This window comes from Vidua macroura, chromosome 2 (genome assembly GCF_024509145.1).
Source record: "Vidua macroura isolate BioBank_ID:100142 chromosome 2, ASM2450914v1, whole genome shotgun sequence".
NCBI lineage: Eukaryota > Metazoa > Chordata > Aves > Passeriformes > Viduidae > Vidua > Vidua macroura.
Genome location: NC_071572.1, coordinates 27,512,722 through 27,529,691, shown reverse-complemented (window position 1 = coordinate 27,529,691; position 16,970 = coordinate 27,512,722). Strand labels below are relative to the sequence as shown.

At 38.9% G+C, this 16,970-nt stretch overlaps 1 protein-coding gene and 1 long non-coding RNA gene across 5 annotated transcripts in view; one reads left to right on the top strand and one right to left on the bottom strand.

Annotated features, from left to right (window-relative positions):
* SLC5A7 (solute carrier family 5 member 7) overlaps nt 1-16,970 on the top strand; it is a 48,894-nt gene that overhangs the window by 19,665 nt on the left and 12,259 nt on the right. Inside the window, exons 2-5 of one of the 4 annotated variants that reach the window (XM_053971802.1) lie at nt 2,598-2,687; nt 5,150-5,369; nt 12,569-12,682; nt 15,966-16,121. In XM_053971802.1, the coding sequence (XP_053827777.1) occupies nt 5,195-5,369; nt 12,569-12,682; nt 15,966-16,121 (445 nt within the window). In that variant the 5' untranslated portion in view covers nt 2,598-2,687; nt 5,150-5,194. The remainder of the gene's footprint in view (nt 1-2,597; nt 2,688-5,149; nt 5,370-12,568; nt 12,683-15,965; nt 16,122-16,970) is intronic. The other 3 variants (XM_053971803.1, XM_053971804.1, XM_053971805.1) reach the window with 3 other exon arrangements.
* Nucleotides 12,770-14,144, bottom strand: LOC128804217 (uncharacterized). Its single transcript, XR_008435974.1, has 3 exons — nt 14,012-14,144; nt 13,468-13,693; nt 12,770-12,815 (listed from the first exon to the last, which is right to left on the bottom strand). It is a non-coding gene; the product is annotated as an uncharacterized LOC128804217 (long non-coding RNA).

Below are 16,970 nucleotides of genomic sequence, written 5' to 3'. Positions count from 1 at the left end.
ACAGAATTAAAAAATACACCTCGTAGCATTTGTCACAGTACAAAAAAATTCTGTTTCTTTGACACTTTATCCAGTTTACTATCAAAAGAGTCACATCAGTGATCTACACTATCTGGAATCCTAAAAGCTCAAAACTGCAGCTGTATCTTCCCAGCAAGGCAATCAGAGACTGCAAATAACCATCAAATATATCTTCCAAAAGAGTTCTCATCCAGTTGGGGTTTTTATGAGCTGTTGAGCAAATGGATGGATAATTTCTTTGGGAACTCCATTGTTAATCAAGAAACTGCAGAAGGAATCTAAGATGGACACTACACCAAAAAGCACAAGATGGAGAGGCCTTTTTTTTAGAATAATTCTACATGAACCTTTCTGTAAGTGTCAACAAAATTCTAAATACAGGCCTTAAACTAAGCTGTAGTAAAAGCTTTTTCTATTAAGGGAACACACCTCAAAACCCTGGGGTTGGTTAGTTGTTGTTTTTGTTGTTTGTTTTTTCTTAAGAATAATAATGTTTTTAGTAACTCTGCAATTCAAAATCATAAAATGCATAATCACACCATGAAAATTTTAAACATAGAAATCTATGAAAAGTTAAAGTTTTGCCTCAAAAGTTCACATAGCCACATAGATATTTATTGTTAAGATGTCCTACATCATGACTTAAACCTGTGACTTCTTTAATATTGGGAATTACAGCCTTCCACATAAATGTTTACTGGCAGTAGACTTCAGTTTCTGTCCCTCACTTTCCTATTGTTCAATCTCCTCTGAGAGACCAACTAGCAGGAAGCAATAAAAAACAAAACAAAACAAAACTAGGTGACTGTTTAGCCTAACTTTCCCTGAAAAGATGATTTTTTATTTTTATCAGCTCAGTTAGCTGTATCCATGGTGACCTTTTCCCAAGAAAAGTCTTGGTGATGGACATACATTTAAAAATGCATAAATCTGTACTATTTCCAAAATAACCATATGTGGGCTCAATAATTCTTTGTAAATATTGTAACATCTTTGCTTAAAAGACAGGTATTGTATATGAAAGCTAACTTCCATTGTTTCCACAAAACACTCCTTAATAGCTGTATCAAAAAATGTGATTAAAAGCAGGAGTCCATGTCAATTTTCATAAAATCATAGAATGGTTTGTGTTGGAATGGACCTTAGAGATCATTTAAGGAATGGACCTTAAAATCATTCTAATCCCCCTGCCATGAGCAGGAACACCTTTCACTCGAAAGTGTGTCCTTTCTTAAATATAAATAAAACTAAGCTTCAGAATTTCTTTTCAAACAGCATATTTCCAAGCTATATTATTTTTAAAAAGAAAATTATGTTTAGATGCAGTGCAATTGCTTTAGAAGACAAAAACTACCAACGTATTGTCTCTTTTCCTGGAAGAGGTGACCTCAGTTGTAAGTGTTTCGACAGCAGAAGTTATTCTCTTTGGAAACATGGTCAGGTCTCATATGGAATCAGTCTTGTAGTTGCATAAAATATCTCTATCACCAAAGCACACCTTTTCCCAAGGGACATAACATTTGCTGTACTCATTTGTGCACACCCTCAGATATCATGAGAGCTGAGCTCTGTGGGGTGTGGCTGATGGATGCTGTTGGGTGCAGCTGGCAGAATGCACCCAGGGATCCAGCGTAGCACAGTCCTTTCCCAAAAGAAAGCACTAGAAATCTACCTGATATAGTAGTAGTAGATGAGAAAAGAAGTCATAGTAAATCAACTAATATTCCCTAAAATAATTTTCTCAGGCCTTCTCAGCTACATCTATGTGACGGCAATTTCAAAGCCCAAAGCCTTATCAACTAAAGGAACCTAGAGCTTAAATGGAAATCTCATGAGAGGATGTGTCATTTAACTTATTTATAGTTAAGTAACTAGAGGAGTAAAATGTAAGGCAAAACTTGGACAGAGCTGATTCATGGGGTGGACATTTGCTAATCATTCTAGAGCATCCAATAGACAAAACTTTTCACAAGAGCCTACATAAACTAAAAATAATAGGTGTTCAGGATTTGTTCCAGTGAATTTCATTAAAATAGAATTTCTTTTAAATTAAATATTTTCTAGAATAATTATAATGGAAAGTAGTTTTCCCATTCCAGTTCCATAAAAAAGTCTTAATATAACCCACTAAGTATAAAAGAAATTTGTTACAGACTTCATTGAAGATCAGAGTTGGGATTTAATTTCAGAAAGGATTCTTTTTTCCATTGGTTAATAATTTTTTAATTTGCCTAAGATGGGCTTGAGCAATGCATTGCATGGTCATGACTGGTTTTTTTTTGTATTAAACTGAACAAAACCAGACTAAAATATAATTAAAACTTCATGTGAATTTAGTTTAACATTCGTTTTAGCATCCAAATATTTTCTATCATATTTTAATTTGCTAGAACTTGTTTTTATTCGTTCTAACCGAGACACCCTCATTGTTTCTAAGGAGGCATATGATTTCCACCTCCTATTTATATATAAACCATACGTGTGTATATATATATATATATATATATATATATATATATATATATATATATATATAAAATATATTTAAATACCCATTCGTGTTTCCTCCATGGCAGTATTTCTGTTTAGGTGGTGCCTTGATGATCACCTGTGTCTGAGATTTGTCACAGCTGCCTACTACTGGGAGGAGGCTATGCACTCCCAAGGCAAGGATTGCACCAGTATAATCGCTGAAAAACCCAAGAGCCTGGCTGACAAAAATAGTAACATTTCTAACCTTTAATTCTTTGGCCACCTTTATGTGGGTTTCTCAAGTGAGGCCAGACCTGAAAGCAGTCTTAGGCACACAATCAATTTATGAGTGCGCAATCATAATTTATGTGCATGAGGCACATAAATGGCTGGGGCTAATGTGGTGTGATGTGCTCAGCAGTTCGTGAGCAGGCAGACAAAGTTGCTCTGCTAGCCAAGCTGGTCAGGCAGTTGGCAAAAATGCAGGAAAGTGCCAGCCCTTGGGTCTTTTTTTGCAGTAGACTGAACTTTTATGAATTGCCACCTTTCTTCTCTCTGACTTTACATCTTCCCATATTGCAGTTCTCCTCTTGAATTTAGGATGATTTCAGATTTTCTGCTTCAAGTTCTTTTGTCAGTAGCAGTTCTGTACTCCTGTGAGCTTTTTATTTCTACTTTTCAACTTACATGAGCCAATGGCCCATGTTGACTGCCTCTCAAGAGCTGACAGAGAATGTCACAGTTCAGCATGATTTCCCTTTCTCAAAACTGGGGCAAGGGCATATGTGGGTTCTCTTTGCATGTGTACCCTTATTCTCGGCACTTAGAAGTTCACTGTCCAGCATCATTTGGAGACAGAGAGCAAAGGTGCAAGCACAGGAAAGCTGGTATGACTGTAGCTCTGCAGGTGAGGTTTATAAGAGGCACAACAAAAATGGAGTTGCCCAAAGAATTAGCTGTCCCAGATCTGAGAAAGGCCAATGCATGTTCAACAAGGTTTGGAAGGGAGATGTGGCAAAAGATGGTCCTGACCAGCCACACATAGACATACCTTGGCTTGGTGCTTGCTCAGTGTTAGGCCCAGGGGTGGCAAGGAAAGGCTGCCAGGGAGGGTTAAAGTGACCTCCCTCCCCCTACCTCTGCTCCCTCACCTTCCCTCCCCCTACCTCTGCTCTCTTCCCTTTCTCCATCGCTCTTTTCAATATGTCTTTTTAGATCAGCCCTTTCTTCCTCTTTCCCGTTGGTTCAATATGATCCTGTTCCTTTCCTGTTTCCCCTCATTCCCTTTTGTCTTCTCACCTCAATTTTACTTCCTAACCCTGCTTCCCTGCCATGACACGACAATCAGTCTCCCTTGAGTCATCCTTACTTCCCCCCAACGTCCCCTATCACTCTGACGTCTTTCCCCCTTCCTCCCCCCAGCTCTGACGGACGCGGTCCTCTCACCCCACTGAACCCTCCTCCTTTATAAAGAGATTTTCCTCTTTTTAATCCACGAGACCCCGTCGCAGCCTCAGCACTCGGCGCACCGTCGGCACCGCGGGGCGACACGACCCTTCCTTCGCTCCTTCCCTCCCCCCGCCAGCGGGAAAGCCCCGGGCGGGGACAAAGCCCCCGGCGGCTCGGCCCCTACACCGCCCCGCGGGATGGGCGGCCGTGTCCCGCGGGCTGCGGGGCAGCGCGGCGGCGGAGCGCAGGTGGGCGGCGGGCGGCGAGCTCCTCTCCCTGCCCGACGGCGCGGCGGCCGGGCGGGCGCTGCTGCCGCGGGCGCGGGGCGGGGGCGCGGCCGCGCAAGGCGCCTCGGCGGAGCGCGGAGCCCCCGGGAGGTAGGGCTGGCTCGGGCGGCTGGCCCCGCCGGCGGAGCCGCGGAGCCGTCGGGAGCGCGGACGGGTCTGCCCGGCGCGGTTGTGCGAGAGCGAACGCGGAGCGGCGGGGCCGGGATGGGGAGGGGGCTCAGGGAGAGGCTGGGTACGGGGCTGCCGCTGTCTGCGTCGCTCGGGAGTTTTCCCCCGCTGTAGTTCGTATACTTCAACGTTTCTGCCTTCGGACAGCTTTTAAGCTTTTCGTTTGCTTCCCATATTGTGAGAGAACAGATTCATACGTTTCATGCTGGACAATTAAATGTTGCAAAAAAGAAATCGCAGATTTTAAAATATGGGAGATGTTACAAGGGGGACAAGACTTGGCATTCCCATACTAACACTTTAAAGATGTGATTTGCTGTTGTAGCTATTACTTATATGTAGTTCTAGTATTACTTAAGGCAGTTTTGTCTTCAAAATAGAGATTTTTGTAATAGTCCACATGGCCAAGAGCTTCTATCTCTTGTACCAAACTAGTCTGTGACTGAAAAGTTCCCAGACATTGAGGACTTGGTGATACCAAAATAATTCAGTGCTCAATAACTGAGTTCTCTAAGGATAGTTTAGCTTTCACCCACGTCATTCATTCCCCTTTGTGTTCAGAGACTGTAACCACTGGTTGTTGCTCCACAGGCGTTTAAATTGGCATGTGACATTAATCTCAATTGCATCTGAAACTCTCATTTCATAAATTCACTGGAATAGTCTCTTGAAAAAAACATCTGAGGGCTTTTGTACACTAATTCTAAAAAGCAGGCATGCTAAAAGCAGACCTATTATTGCATTCTCTCCAGAGGTCTTAATGAAATAGCGATAAAAGAAACAGTTGGGACTTCAACATGGCTTTCCATGTGGAGGGACTGGTGGCCATAATTGTCTTCTACCTGGCAATCCTGGCAGTAGGGATATGGGCTGCTTGGAAAACCAAGAACACCGGCAACGGAGATCGCAGCGAAGCTATTATAGTCGGTGGAAGAGACATTGGTTTGCTAGTTGGTGGATTTACAATGACAGGTATGTAAAAGAGCACCTTATTGTTTCCTAGTCAGTGCATAACTTGTCAATTTTCCATCTGAATGAATTGCAATCTGCATGTTGAGTAATGCAAAGTGGGGAAAATATATATACTTTTTATCCAGTTTTTTAATGAACAGCCAAATGTTGCATCTGTATAAAAACAACATTTTTATTGTATGTATTGTATTGTATGTATTGTATTTGTAAATCTTACAAGAAGAATGTATTTTAACTAGTTTTCATATATTTTCATTCCATATTCATCTGTAGATCTGATATTTTTGGGACATAAGTATGGAATTACTATAGATTAATTAGAAAGCCTTAAAATAACTGTTATTGTTTTTAAACCCATCCAAATTTGTGTGTTATTCTTGGGTTTCTTTAATCTGAGTGTAGGGAAAAAGATTGGTGGGAAGGGGAGGGTGTACAACATAAATTAACTTTCTAAAAGAAAATTGGCATAACTGCAGACTTGTAACTGTACAGATTTCAGCAAACTTATTTTGTGGATTCTTTTAGCTTCTTTTTCAGCAGTTGGACAAAATAATTCTTTACTCTCAATAGTAGTATCAGAAAGAAAAGGCTGGGTGAAGGAAGAGTTCTTCACTGATTCTGTAAATGGTGCTCTCTGACTCCCAGAGCCAGCCAAACCAGCTGTCTTACCTGGGTAAATAAGATCTGCAAATACTATCCAAAATCTCAAAACTTCTATTATGGTATTGGAACAAAAATAGGAAGAGTGAATTTGCCCACCATTATATTAAGGCAAATTAATGTTTAGGCATGTTTTTTTTTTTTTTTTTTTTTTTATTCTTAATTTAATCTAAATCCTATTCAGGCAAAGCCCTTTCAGTTGTCAAATTGAATTTATCTGACTATATTTATGTTTTGCTGTTTTGCCCTGTTCTGCTTTCACAATGATCTAATAAGGAAGAGCCAGGTAAAACTTGAGCAAAAACTCTGCGTTCTTTATTTGAGATAAATTCACATTCTTTTGCAGGGGCGTTTTGCTCACTCAAAGACTGAATGTTTAGATATTGAGTAAAGAATGTTTGTAAAAGTCAATAAAGTTTGAATACAGTCAGATGTTCTACTTTTTGCACTATGCTGTAATTTACTGTATCACGCATCCATCAGCTACTGGTGCATAAGATATGATGAGAGTCTGCTCATAGTGAGAGCTGGTTAGACTGCTTTCTGCTGAATGAAATGTTTTCAAGGGCACTGAAACCAGAATATTTTGCAGAAATATTGGTTGCTACAAAACAATAAACATTAAATCAGGGGAGTCAAGATTAAAAAAGGCATTTCCCATAGAAGTGGCTATGACTAACAGCTTTGCATATACAAGGTACAAATTCTGGTCTCCTTAATCCTATTTTGCAGGAATATTTTGTGTAGCAGCTGAAGCACAGATGAGACCTGAACTGCAATTTCCTATATCTCAGGCATGTTCTGTAGCCACCACAATGCACACCCGCACACGTTCATTGTGTATTGTGCAAGCTCTAGAGATGGCACAGTATCTCACCTTTGCAGCAGAATATCAGACTGATCCCAAAGCCTTTGGGTAGCTAAAACTATCATGGATTTTATACTGTCAAGGCTGACACTTTCTCCCCTATGCCTTCCTTAAATCTGGCAATTAAAGCTTGATATGGCAACTAACCTACCTTTCAGTTGTTTTGAACCACGCCTGACGCATAAAGCAAGATCTGGGCACAAATCTGCTGAGCCAGGGGTTAGTCCGAGTTTTGTCTTGGTGAGGGTGCTTGGGGCACTTGATTTCTAAAGTCGTAACAAAACAATTATGAAAGTAAACTGATGAAAATCCACAATAATTTTTACAGGTTGATAATTGTTACAAAATGGACACATTATTCAAGGGCATACTCGCTTTTTAAAAAATGGTCGATGCTTTTTTTGCACCTCGCAACCATGACTATTTGCAATACATGACTATTCCAACATCATCTTTATGTTTTTCAGGTTTAATTGTCTAAATATAAATTAGAAAGCAAAGCCTACCCTGCAACAAGAAAACAAGAATTGTTTTAAAGATCTTCAGAAAGGATATTGTTTTTATGTACATGAAGCACTTTGGGTTATAAGATAAGGCCTAATTCTCTCTTTTATGCCTGCGACGAACACTACAATGTTCCACGGGTATTGGCCATAGAAGTGGTAGAAGTTTCTAGGATTACTTAGTTGAGAGAATGACAGCACTTAGCCTATAAATCTGAAATAAAATTCAGAACGTAAGCATCAAAGTCAAAATTCCAGAGTAATTATAGCTGATTTTCTAAACAACATTGTAAAATCTTAAAGTACTACCTATGAATAACAGCTGTGGATATTTTTGGATATTCTATGATCCTGAAGAAGAAAAAGCTGTATCAACCAGCTACTGAAATGCTGAACACAAAGCCTGTTGAAGGTTGAGTGTGTCTGCAAATAAGAAAACAGAAAGAGTGAAAAGGTTGAATTGTGGATGAATCACAGCAGCTTATATTAAAATGAAATAACATTGTACCATAGTAGACACATTAAATCTGTGTGTAATTTTTATATAATTATAGATAAAATGTTGCATTAAATACTAGCATTCCTTATTTTTGTGAATGATTTTTAAGTGATATTTGCAACAAAATTGAATTTAATTTGATTTTAGTGATTGAGTTTAAACCTCAAAGGAAATAGTTGAGATTACATAACGAAATGCTCAAAAACATGACCCAAAAGTTAATAATCTATTGATGTAATTTTTGCATTTTAGTTGGTTAGAGCTACATAACCCTTTCACATGAAAAAAAAATTACACAATTCTATTTTATTCTAATCCTTGGATCAGAATTTTCATTTTACAGAACTTGATGAGTTTATTAAATAATTTGAGTGCTCAGACAAGGAATTCTTCCTGAAGAAGTGCCAAAAAATTTGGTTTCCTAGTATATGTCACTATATATCAGGAACTCAGAGATCAACTTCTGTGTGTCTCACAGGAACTAGAAGAAAAATTGCACTCCTTACCCTCAGTATTTGTCTGATCATTTTTTACAGTGCATGTTTTAAATGGATGTTGCTGCATTTTTTTGTTCTTCAGACAGCAGGCAAAGAGAAGATTAAAATAGATTACCACATGAATGCTTCCATAGATTATTAAATATTGTATTCCTTTTGGCTGATTTAGGTAAAAACAAAAAGAATTTCACCAAAAATAATGGTATTAAACTAACTTTAAATTGTGGCTTAGCAAATGAGGATCAGAAAATTAATATCTAAGGTTGAAATCCCATCCTATCTTATCCCTTTATTTCATTTCTAATGTATTTACCTGTGTCAGTGTACGTGCTGACTATCCATTCACTCCCTCAGAAAAAGACATAAAACACCTCCTAGAGCTCTGTGGTCCTTGACAGGTGTTCCAGGACAGTCATGTGCACAGAAAAATTGGTTAGCAGCAATTTTTCAAACGCCAATCCAGAAATCAAGAAATAAAATTAAAAATAAGGGCTAAATCCTTCATGCCACCTTACACAGCAATATCTGTCTGCAGGGCAGACAGTGGAAGGTAATGACCCCTATAACATCACACAGAAGGGAATTGACTTGATCTCCCCCAGAAGAAAATAAGTGAGCTAGGCATGGCATCCAAGTGCCCCTTGGGGAACACCTGACACCTCTGTAGCAACCCTTGGCAAGTCAGTGCTGGAGCTGGAAGCCTCCTTCACCACAGCTGTAGCAATGCTGGAAATTTGCCCTTGACTATGGGATATTATTCCCACCTGTAACCAAGTGCATAGTTAACGTAGAATTCATGCTTATGCATTTTCTGGGGAAAGAGACAAATAAGCTTCCCTTCCTAAATATTTACTTTTTGATATTGTATACAGGTTCTTATTCCATAAGATTATGCTGCTTGAGGCACAATAGGCAACACACATCCCAGGTAGTCACGGATTTTTCCGTAGAGAGTGATGTCCCTCAGGGGTCCACGTCAGGACCAGTACTATTCAACAGCTTTATCGGGGCCGTGGACAATGGGATTGAGGGCACCCTCAAGCGAGGTTGCAGATGACACCAAGATGAGTGCTGTGGTTGATACTCTAGAGGGAAGGGATCCCATTCAAAGGTACCTGGGCCAGTGAAAGAGGCCAAGTGTAAGATCCTACACCTGGATCTGGGCAAGCCCGAACATGGATACAGGGTAGGTGAAAAGTGGATTAAGAGCAGCCCTGTTGAGAAAAATTTAGAATCACAGAATTGTAGAATCATCAGGATTGGAAGAGACCTTCAGGATCATCGAGTCCAACTGTCAAGACAGCACTACCACTGGTAGCCCCTAAACCACTAAACCACATCGCCCAGTGCCAGACCCAGACACCTCGTAAACATGTCCAGGCGTGGTAACTCCATCACCTCCTTGGGAAAGATATTCCAATGCCTGACCACCCTAACAGTCAAAATTGCTTTTCTAACATCTAATCTGAATCTCACCTGTCTCAGCTTAAGACCATTTCCTCTTGTCCTTTTACTGCAGGCATGGTAGAAGAGACTGACCCCACATCACTACATCCTTCTATCAGGCGGTTGTAGAGAGTGATGAGGTCCTACACTTCTCAAGACTAAGTATACCCAGCTGCCTCAGTTGTTCCTCATCAGACATCTTTTCTAGACCTTTCATGACCCTTGTCACCCTTTGCTGGACATACTTCAGCAGCAATGTCCTTTTTAAAGTGAGGGGCCCAGAACGGGGCACAGCACTAGAGATGCCAAGTACAAGGGGATGATGTCTTTCCTGGTCCTGCTGGCTGCACTATTGAAGATGCAAGCCAGGCTACCACTGGCCTTCTTGGCCACCTGGGCACATATCTGCTCATGTTCATCTGCTGTTGACCAGCACCCCCAGGTCCTTTTGTGTTGGACTGTTTTCCAGACACTCTGTCCCCAGCCTGTAGCACTGCCTGGGGTTGTTGTGACCAAAGCCTAAGACTCAGCACTTGGTCTTGTGGAACCTCATGCAGTTGGCCTCAGCCCATCTCTCCAGCCTGTCCATATCTTACACTCCTGCCGATCAACACTCTGACCCAACTTCGTGTTACCTGCAAATTTGTTAATGTGCCAATGATTACCCTCATCCAGGTAATCAGTAAAGATATTAAACAGGACTGGGCCCAACACTGATCTCTGGGACAGGCTGAGAGAGTTGGGGTTGTTGAGCCTGGAGAGGAGAAAGATCTGTGTAGACCTGATAGCAGCCTTACAGTACTTGAAGGGGGTTTATAGAAAAGATGGGGATCAGGGCATGTAGTGATGAGACATAGAGGTAGGGAATTGAAGGGTAGGTTTAGATTATATATTAGGAAGAAATTCTTTACTGTGACGATGGTGATGCACTGGAACAGGTTGCCCAGAGATGTTGCGGTTGCCCCATCCCTGGAAATGTTTAAGGACAGGTTTGACAGGGCTTTGAGCAATCTGGTCTAGTAGGTGGCATCCCTGCCCATCACAGAGGGGTTATAAATAGAAGATTTTAAGGTCCCTTTCAATCCAAACAATTCCATAATTCTAGAACTCTGGTAAACAAAGTATCACACTCCCTTCTATCTTAATTCACACTGTAAAGAGTCACAAAATCCCAAATGTTTGACATCTTTTTATGTAGATTACGTATCCTTGCTCTTCTCATTAAGAATCAGCCTTAATCCATCTTCCCCATGTGGCCTCATATCGGCATCACTCACCCCTTATCTCTGAAGTACACAATAGCTCTTGATAACCAAAAGTCTACTTGTAACAGGTCTCCTTGGGTCATTTCTTTTGTTGCAGTCTTTCTCTGCATGGACACACCTCATAAAAGTCCATTATACCATTTCCAGCAACAAAATGGTTCATTCCTGTGCTTCAAATTGCTGAAAGGGGGACAATTGTAATTCTCTAGTTGCTGGAGATCTTTGATTCTAAAGCCATAAGGTAATTCAGCAAAATACCCTCTAGTAGTACTTGAGAGATATCACAGTCAAGCGGAAAATAGTAGTTATTTAGCTCTTAATGAAATTTCTTAAGGAATTTTATTAAATTTTCTTAATTTGTTTTTCTCTCCAATTGTTTGTCTTAAACACAAAATTGAGTTTGCTTGTACGACGGTGGGTGATGAGAAAATTCTGAGGAATGTTTAAGGAAAATACATTTCAAACTATTGTGACTTTTTACACAGAAACCCTAACCACTCTTACATGAAAAAGTAAAGGCTTCTGACATAAATCAAAACATCATTACAAAAATCTAGGACTTCTAATGGTATGTCTGCCCTTGTTCAAACTGCAAACTTGGATTTCTAAAACTTGCTCATTATACATTAGAGATAATAAAAAAAAATTTTGCATGGAATCTGCAAACAGGAAGGGATGAACTTTATTACTTGATTTGTTATGAAATATTTTTGCAGATGTAATCACAACACATTTCTCTGTTGGAGTTTTTCTCTCATATATACTGTTGATCGCAAATTCTCAAATGTAGAAACTTTTCTTAAAGGCAGAGAATCAACTCATTAAGCATCAGAGATTGGTATATTAAAAATACTGCTTTTTGGAGAGAGAGATAAAATCAGAAATATTGGAGATAGCACATATCCTTTATTGAATATGGCTCAAGGAAGCATAAAATAAATGAATTAAATTTTAGAACTTATATGGCAACAAAAAAAGCATCACAACTCTATATAGAAATATTTTGAGAACTTAGAGTTTATTAGTATGCTTTATGTAGCAACAATTTAAAATTTAAAAGGCTTTTTTTTCATGAAGGTCCTGGTAAATAATGTGTTCATTAAACTTTTGCCTAATTTAAATGTTTTTCTTCAGACTCCCTCTTATACCTCTCCTTCATTGGTACTAACACAAACAAAATAGTAATCATAAATTAGTGGGGGACTGAACCTTCACATCTTCACTGATTATAAAGAGACTTAGACACTTTGATGATTGCCTCAGGCCATTTGACTTCTTTTTTCATATGCTTAGGCTGTAAATTCAAATTAGGGCTGCCTTTAATAAAAGGATGCCATGTTTGGCACTTGTATTGTTCAGAAAATAAAAAATAACCATATCATAATGACTATTTTATTATACAGTGTGCAAGCTTTTCTTTCTTTGTGGATATTAAAGACTTTTCCATCTCTTCCTTTTCAGCCACATGGGTTGGAGGAGGTTACATCAATGGGACAGCAGAAGCTGTGTATGTCCCAGACTATGGTCTAGCTTGGGCTCAGGCTCCTATTGGATATTCCCTTAGCCTGGTTTTAGGTAAGCAAATGCTAAAACTAATAATCCCTCATTTTAAAGAGTTCTGATGTCAGGTTTATTCTTTGAAATAAAGAAGTAGGGGCTGATAAAAGGTTGCTGAGGTAAACTGGATCCCTTCTTCTGGTACATTTGGCTATTGAAAAAACAAAACAAAAAAAAAAATCTCTATAAATAGTTTGATTTCTCAAGTCTCCTAAATTGCTTGCCAAGACCGATCTGATTATTACCACCATATTATTTTGGGGGGGGGGGGCAGACGTAGGGGGGGGGCGATGTGTTTAAATTGTCAATACCAAGTTTTATATATTAAGTTCTCTTTAATTGCCTATATGATCTGGAACATGACCCAGGTGCCCAGGTATCAGTACACCTATAAATCTTAGAATTTGACAAATACCCTTTTGGGTTAGGAAAGTGCTTGTACTTTATAGATCTCCACCAAGAATCTAGGTAACTTCTGATTTTGTGTAGGAAGTACGTAGCACGTATTTCCTCAGACTGGAAATTATTTCCTTCAAACCGAAACATGCAACCTCTTAAATGTAGTACAAAACTCTAAATCACATGTCAGAATGCAAATGCAGAATCCTGATATATGCAGGGTCAGAGTGTAAAATACAGACAGCATTACAAGTTTTAATGCTGCAATAATGATGCAATTGTTTAAAAAGCATGTTGTAACGGGAAAAAAAGATACTGTGTTTTTCATATTTCCTTAAAGGGCCGGATATACTCACTTTTCTAATATTACTTGACCTCTCAGTCTATTCTGAGGGTCCTCCTACCTAATCTGTCCCTTTGTTTCTTTGGTTGCTTATCCAGATCCTCTTTCACATTTTATTTCTTCCTATACAACATGTTTTCCTTCCTCTTTCTTTTTTCTCCTTGAAAATGCTTTCCAATCGCCTGTCCTAGTTATCCTCACTTCCCAGGCAGAAGCTTCCTCCACTGTAGATGCAGGCCAGGTCCAGTTCTGGCAGTGGTTGCCATCCCTGAGAACAGCTGTATCTGCTGTAAGGAAAACAGTAATTGTGGATTATCGGTGCTGGGATTCCCAACGCGGGAAGAATGATGCACAGAACTCCATGATATCAGAAGGCTAATTAATTACTTTATTATACTATATTATACTAAAACTATATTACACTATATAACACTAATTAATTACTTTATTATACTATATTATACTAAAACTATATTACACTATATAACTACTAACTAACTAGCTAGAAAACCTGTGACTCTCTCTGCCGAGAGTCCTGACACAGCTGTGACCTAATTGGTCAATCAATCCAAAACTCCATGACCAGTATCCAATTAAGAAATCACCTTGGGTAAACAATCTCTAGAACACATTCCACATGTGCACAAACACAGCAGCAGCAAGTGAGATAAGAATTGTTTTGATTCTCTTTTCTCTGCTTCTCTCACAGTTTCTCTCAGGAGAAATCCTGAGAAAGCTAAGTCTCTCTCTGTTCAGAGGACATGTGAATACCACAGTGGATGTCTGCCTGGAGATGAGTTGGTGTCACTATGAGGTCATTAGGGTCACAATCCATCGGTGTCATTAATGGGCTGTTAGGATTGGAGCCACAAGCATCCTCCTGGCTCTCAGCCTCTGCAGAATTGACACAAATTAACAATAGTCCAGAAGAGTTAGCCTCTCTGCTTGTTTTCAGCTGTTTATAGATACTCAGACTTGTTTTCCTGAAAATTATGATGACCACTGCAGAGAAAAGCAGTCCATATGTGTAACCGTATATCTCTCTGTGGAGCACGGAGAGATATATGGAGAGAGGAATTTCTCTAGGCATGATCTGCACATGAAGGCTTGAGGGGAGGAATTCTTTATCCTTCTTAAAAAAATACATGATCAAAATTATAAATACAAGGCTGTGAGAAATATTACTGCTTCAGACAGGAAGTATTTAAGACTGATGTAATCTTCCTGTTTGTTCTCCATACAATTTTATTCTCCTTATTTTTTGAAGCAATTTAGTTTTAAAACTTTCAATACCTCCTATTTCCTTTGACAGGTGTTTGAGCATCCTAATAGATTATGTTTTTCCTTCTTCAGTTTTCTTTTGCAATGATGGCATAACAAGTAGAATAGGAAAAGGATCCAGTACCAAACCAAGAATCACAAAAAAAAAAAAAAAAAGAAAAAAAAGCTGAAGGGTTTCTGCATCTACCTGCCTAAACAGAGGATTCACATAAGCACTATAAATTGGGATGACAGTGTGTTACCCAGTGCCTTCTGTTCAGGGAATTTGATGAAATGAAGAAATATGAGCTATAAAAGGCAATACATAGAAATTTGGAAAATCTTCTGCACAATACAATGAATAAATGACCCATCTTATCATGAGGAACCTAATTAAAGTTTGCCAAATGCCATACAGTATATGTTATTGGGAACTGACAGGGTTTCCACTCTGTTATTATATCTTATACAGCAGTTTTACCATGGTGACTTGGTTATAGTCATGTGCAGATCTCAGCTACATAGGTTTCCATACAAGGCCCTCTAAGTTTCCTCAGAAAGGTCCCTTTTTTCCCCCAAGACAGAAAGAATTTGAGGAGGGGAGGCCTTTGCACATTTATGTACATATCCAGCCCATATACCAGCCAGGCAGAGTGGAATAGTGATATATCAAAAATCCTGAACATACATAAGTGAAATAACCATATGACAAATATTCATGGAATCTGACACCAGCAGAACTCAGAATGACCCCCACAACCCCCTCTGACCTGTCCTGCAGGTGTACTAAAGTTGTTTCAAACATACATAATAAATCTGAATTGTCCTGAAATAATCAGATTTGCTGTGTGTGCACTAAACCACATGTGAAATTCTATTTCCAATTCAGGAATCTCAGATGGTTTTACTTTTAGAGTAGGACTGTGTGAAACTTTATGGTGGATTCTGGTCTAAGAATCCTCAGGATCAGGTAGAAAAGCCATTCTCTTAGGCTGATCCAAAATTAGACATAACTCTGACAGTATCCATAATGGGAGATTACATAAACTGAGCCAGAAAAAATAAGAAAAAGCCTTATTTTAAATCATAAGACTATAGATACTAATGGAGTGTGTGTGTTTAAGTAATTCTGTAGACATATGTAAGAGTTTCCAGAGGATATTTTACTTACAAACAAACAAACCGACAAATAGTACTGGTGACATTTTTGTACCCTTAACTGTCAATGAATGTTTTATCCCTTAATGGTAATGCATTTCTAAACTGCAGCTGGTGTCTTACGCAGCTTTTTCTTTGTAGGTGGCCTTTTTTTTGCAAAACCCATGCGATCCAAAGGCTATGTGACAATGCTGGACCCCTTTCAGCAGCTCTATGGAAAAAGGATGGGAGGACTACTGTTTATTCCAGCTTTAATGGGAGAAATGTTTTGGGCTGCTGCCATCTTCTCTGCCTTAGGTAAGGAATAAGCAGTATAAATATTAATTTATTACAGGTAGAAATTATTAAGAATATCAGAAATGCATTAAAATTCTGGCTTCAAAATGTGGCTGTTTAAACCAAGTGATTCGGACTGTGACATTTCTAAGACCCATGCTAACTAGCAAATAAGTCTGGTAATGCTAACCCTTTATTATTTTGATAAGGGAAAGACGTGCAAACTATCTATTTGTAGGAGAGAACGCCGCATCTATTCATTTTCACATACCTTTAAGTTATCTTAAAGATAACTTCAAAGAGCATGAAAGGATTTAGGAACAAATTTCTGTTAATAGTGAGGGTAACATAAGTGATTGCAAGTAACCCTTTTGTGTCAAATCTGAACCAGCTTTTCTTTTAGATTCTGAGATGAGAGAAGCCAGTCAAAATTTCCCTTAATGACGTGTAACAGCATTTACAATGCATCCAAATAAAATAATCCTTTGCATATAGGAGATCTACATATACAGACCATTCCACAACACAAACAGTAGAAGTAAACCAGACACTGATCAATAAATTGAAAAATTCTTCAATTCTAAATGGCTTTCTTCTTGACAAAATGAAGAAAATACTCAAGAAAGTATTTGGAGAATTAGGGAAACTATGACTCAATAGAAAATCACTCAACTACTCATCCAGTCCTGAAAAAAATCAGCTTCCAGGGTTTTTAATTATATTTCAGGCCTGAATTTAGCAACCCCTTTAAGAATAGAGAAAGCCCTTGAATTGAAGCACCAGTAATTGACTTTTGCCAACTAATCATACTAATAATGCACCCACATGTGGTAAAATGCCTTCTAGCATAAGCTATTTTAAACAAAAATA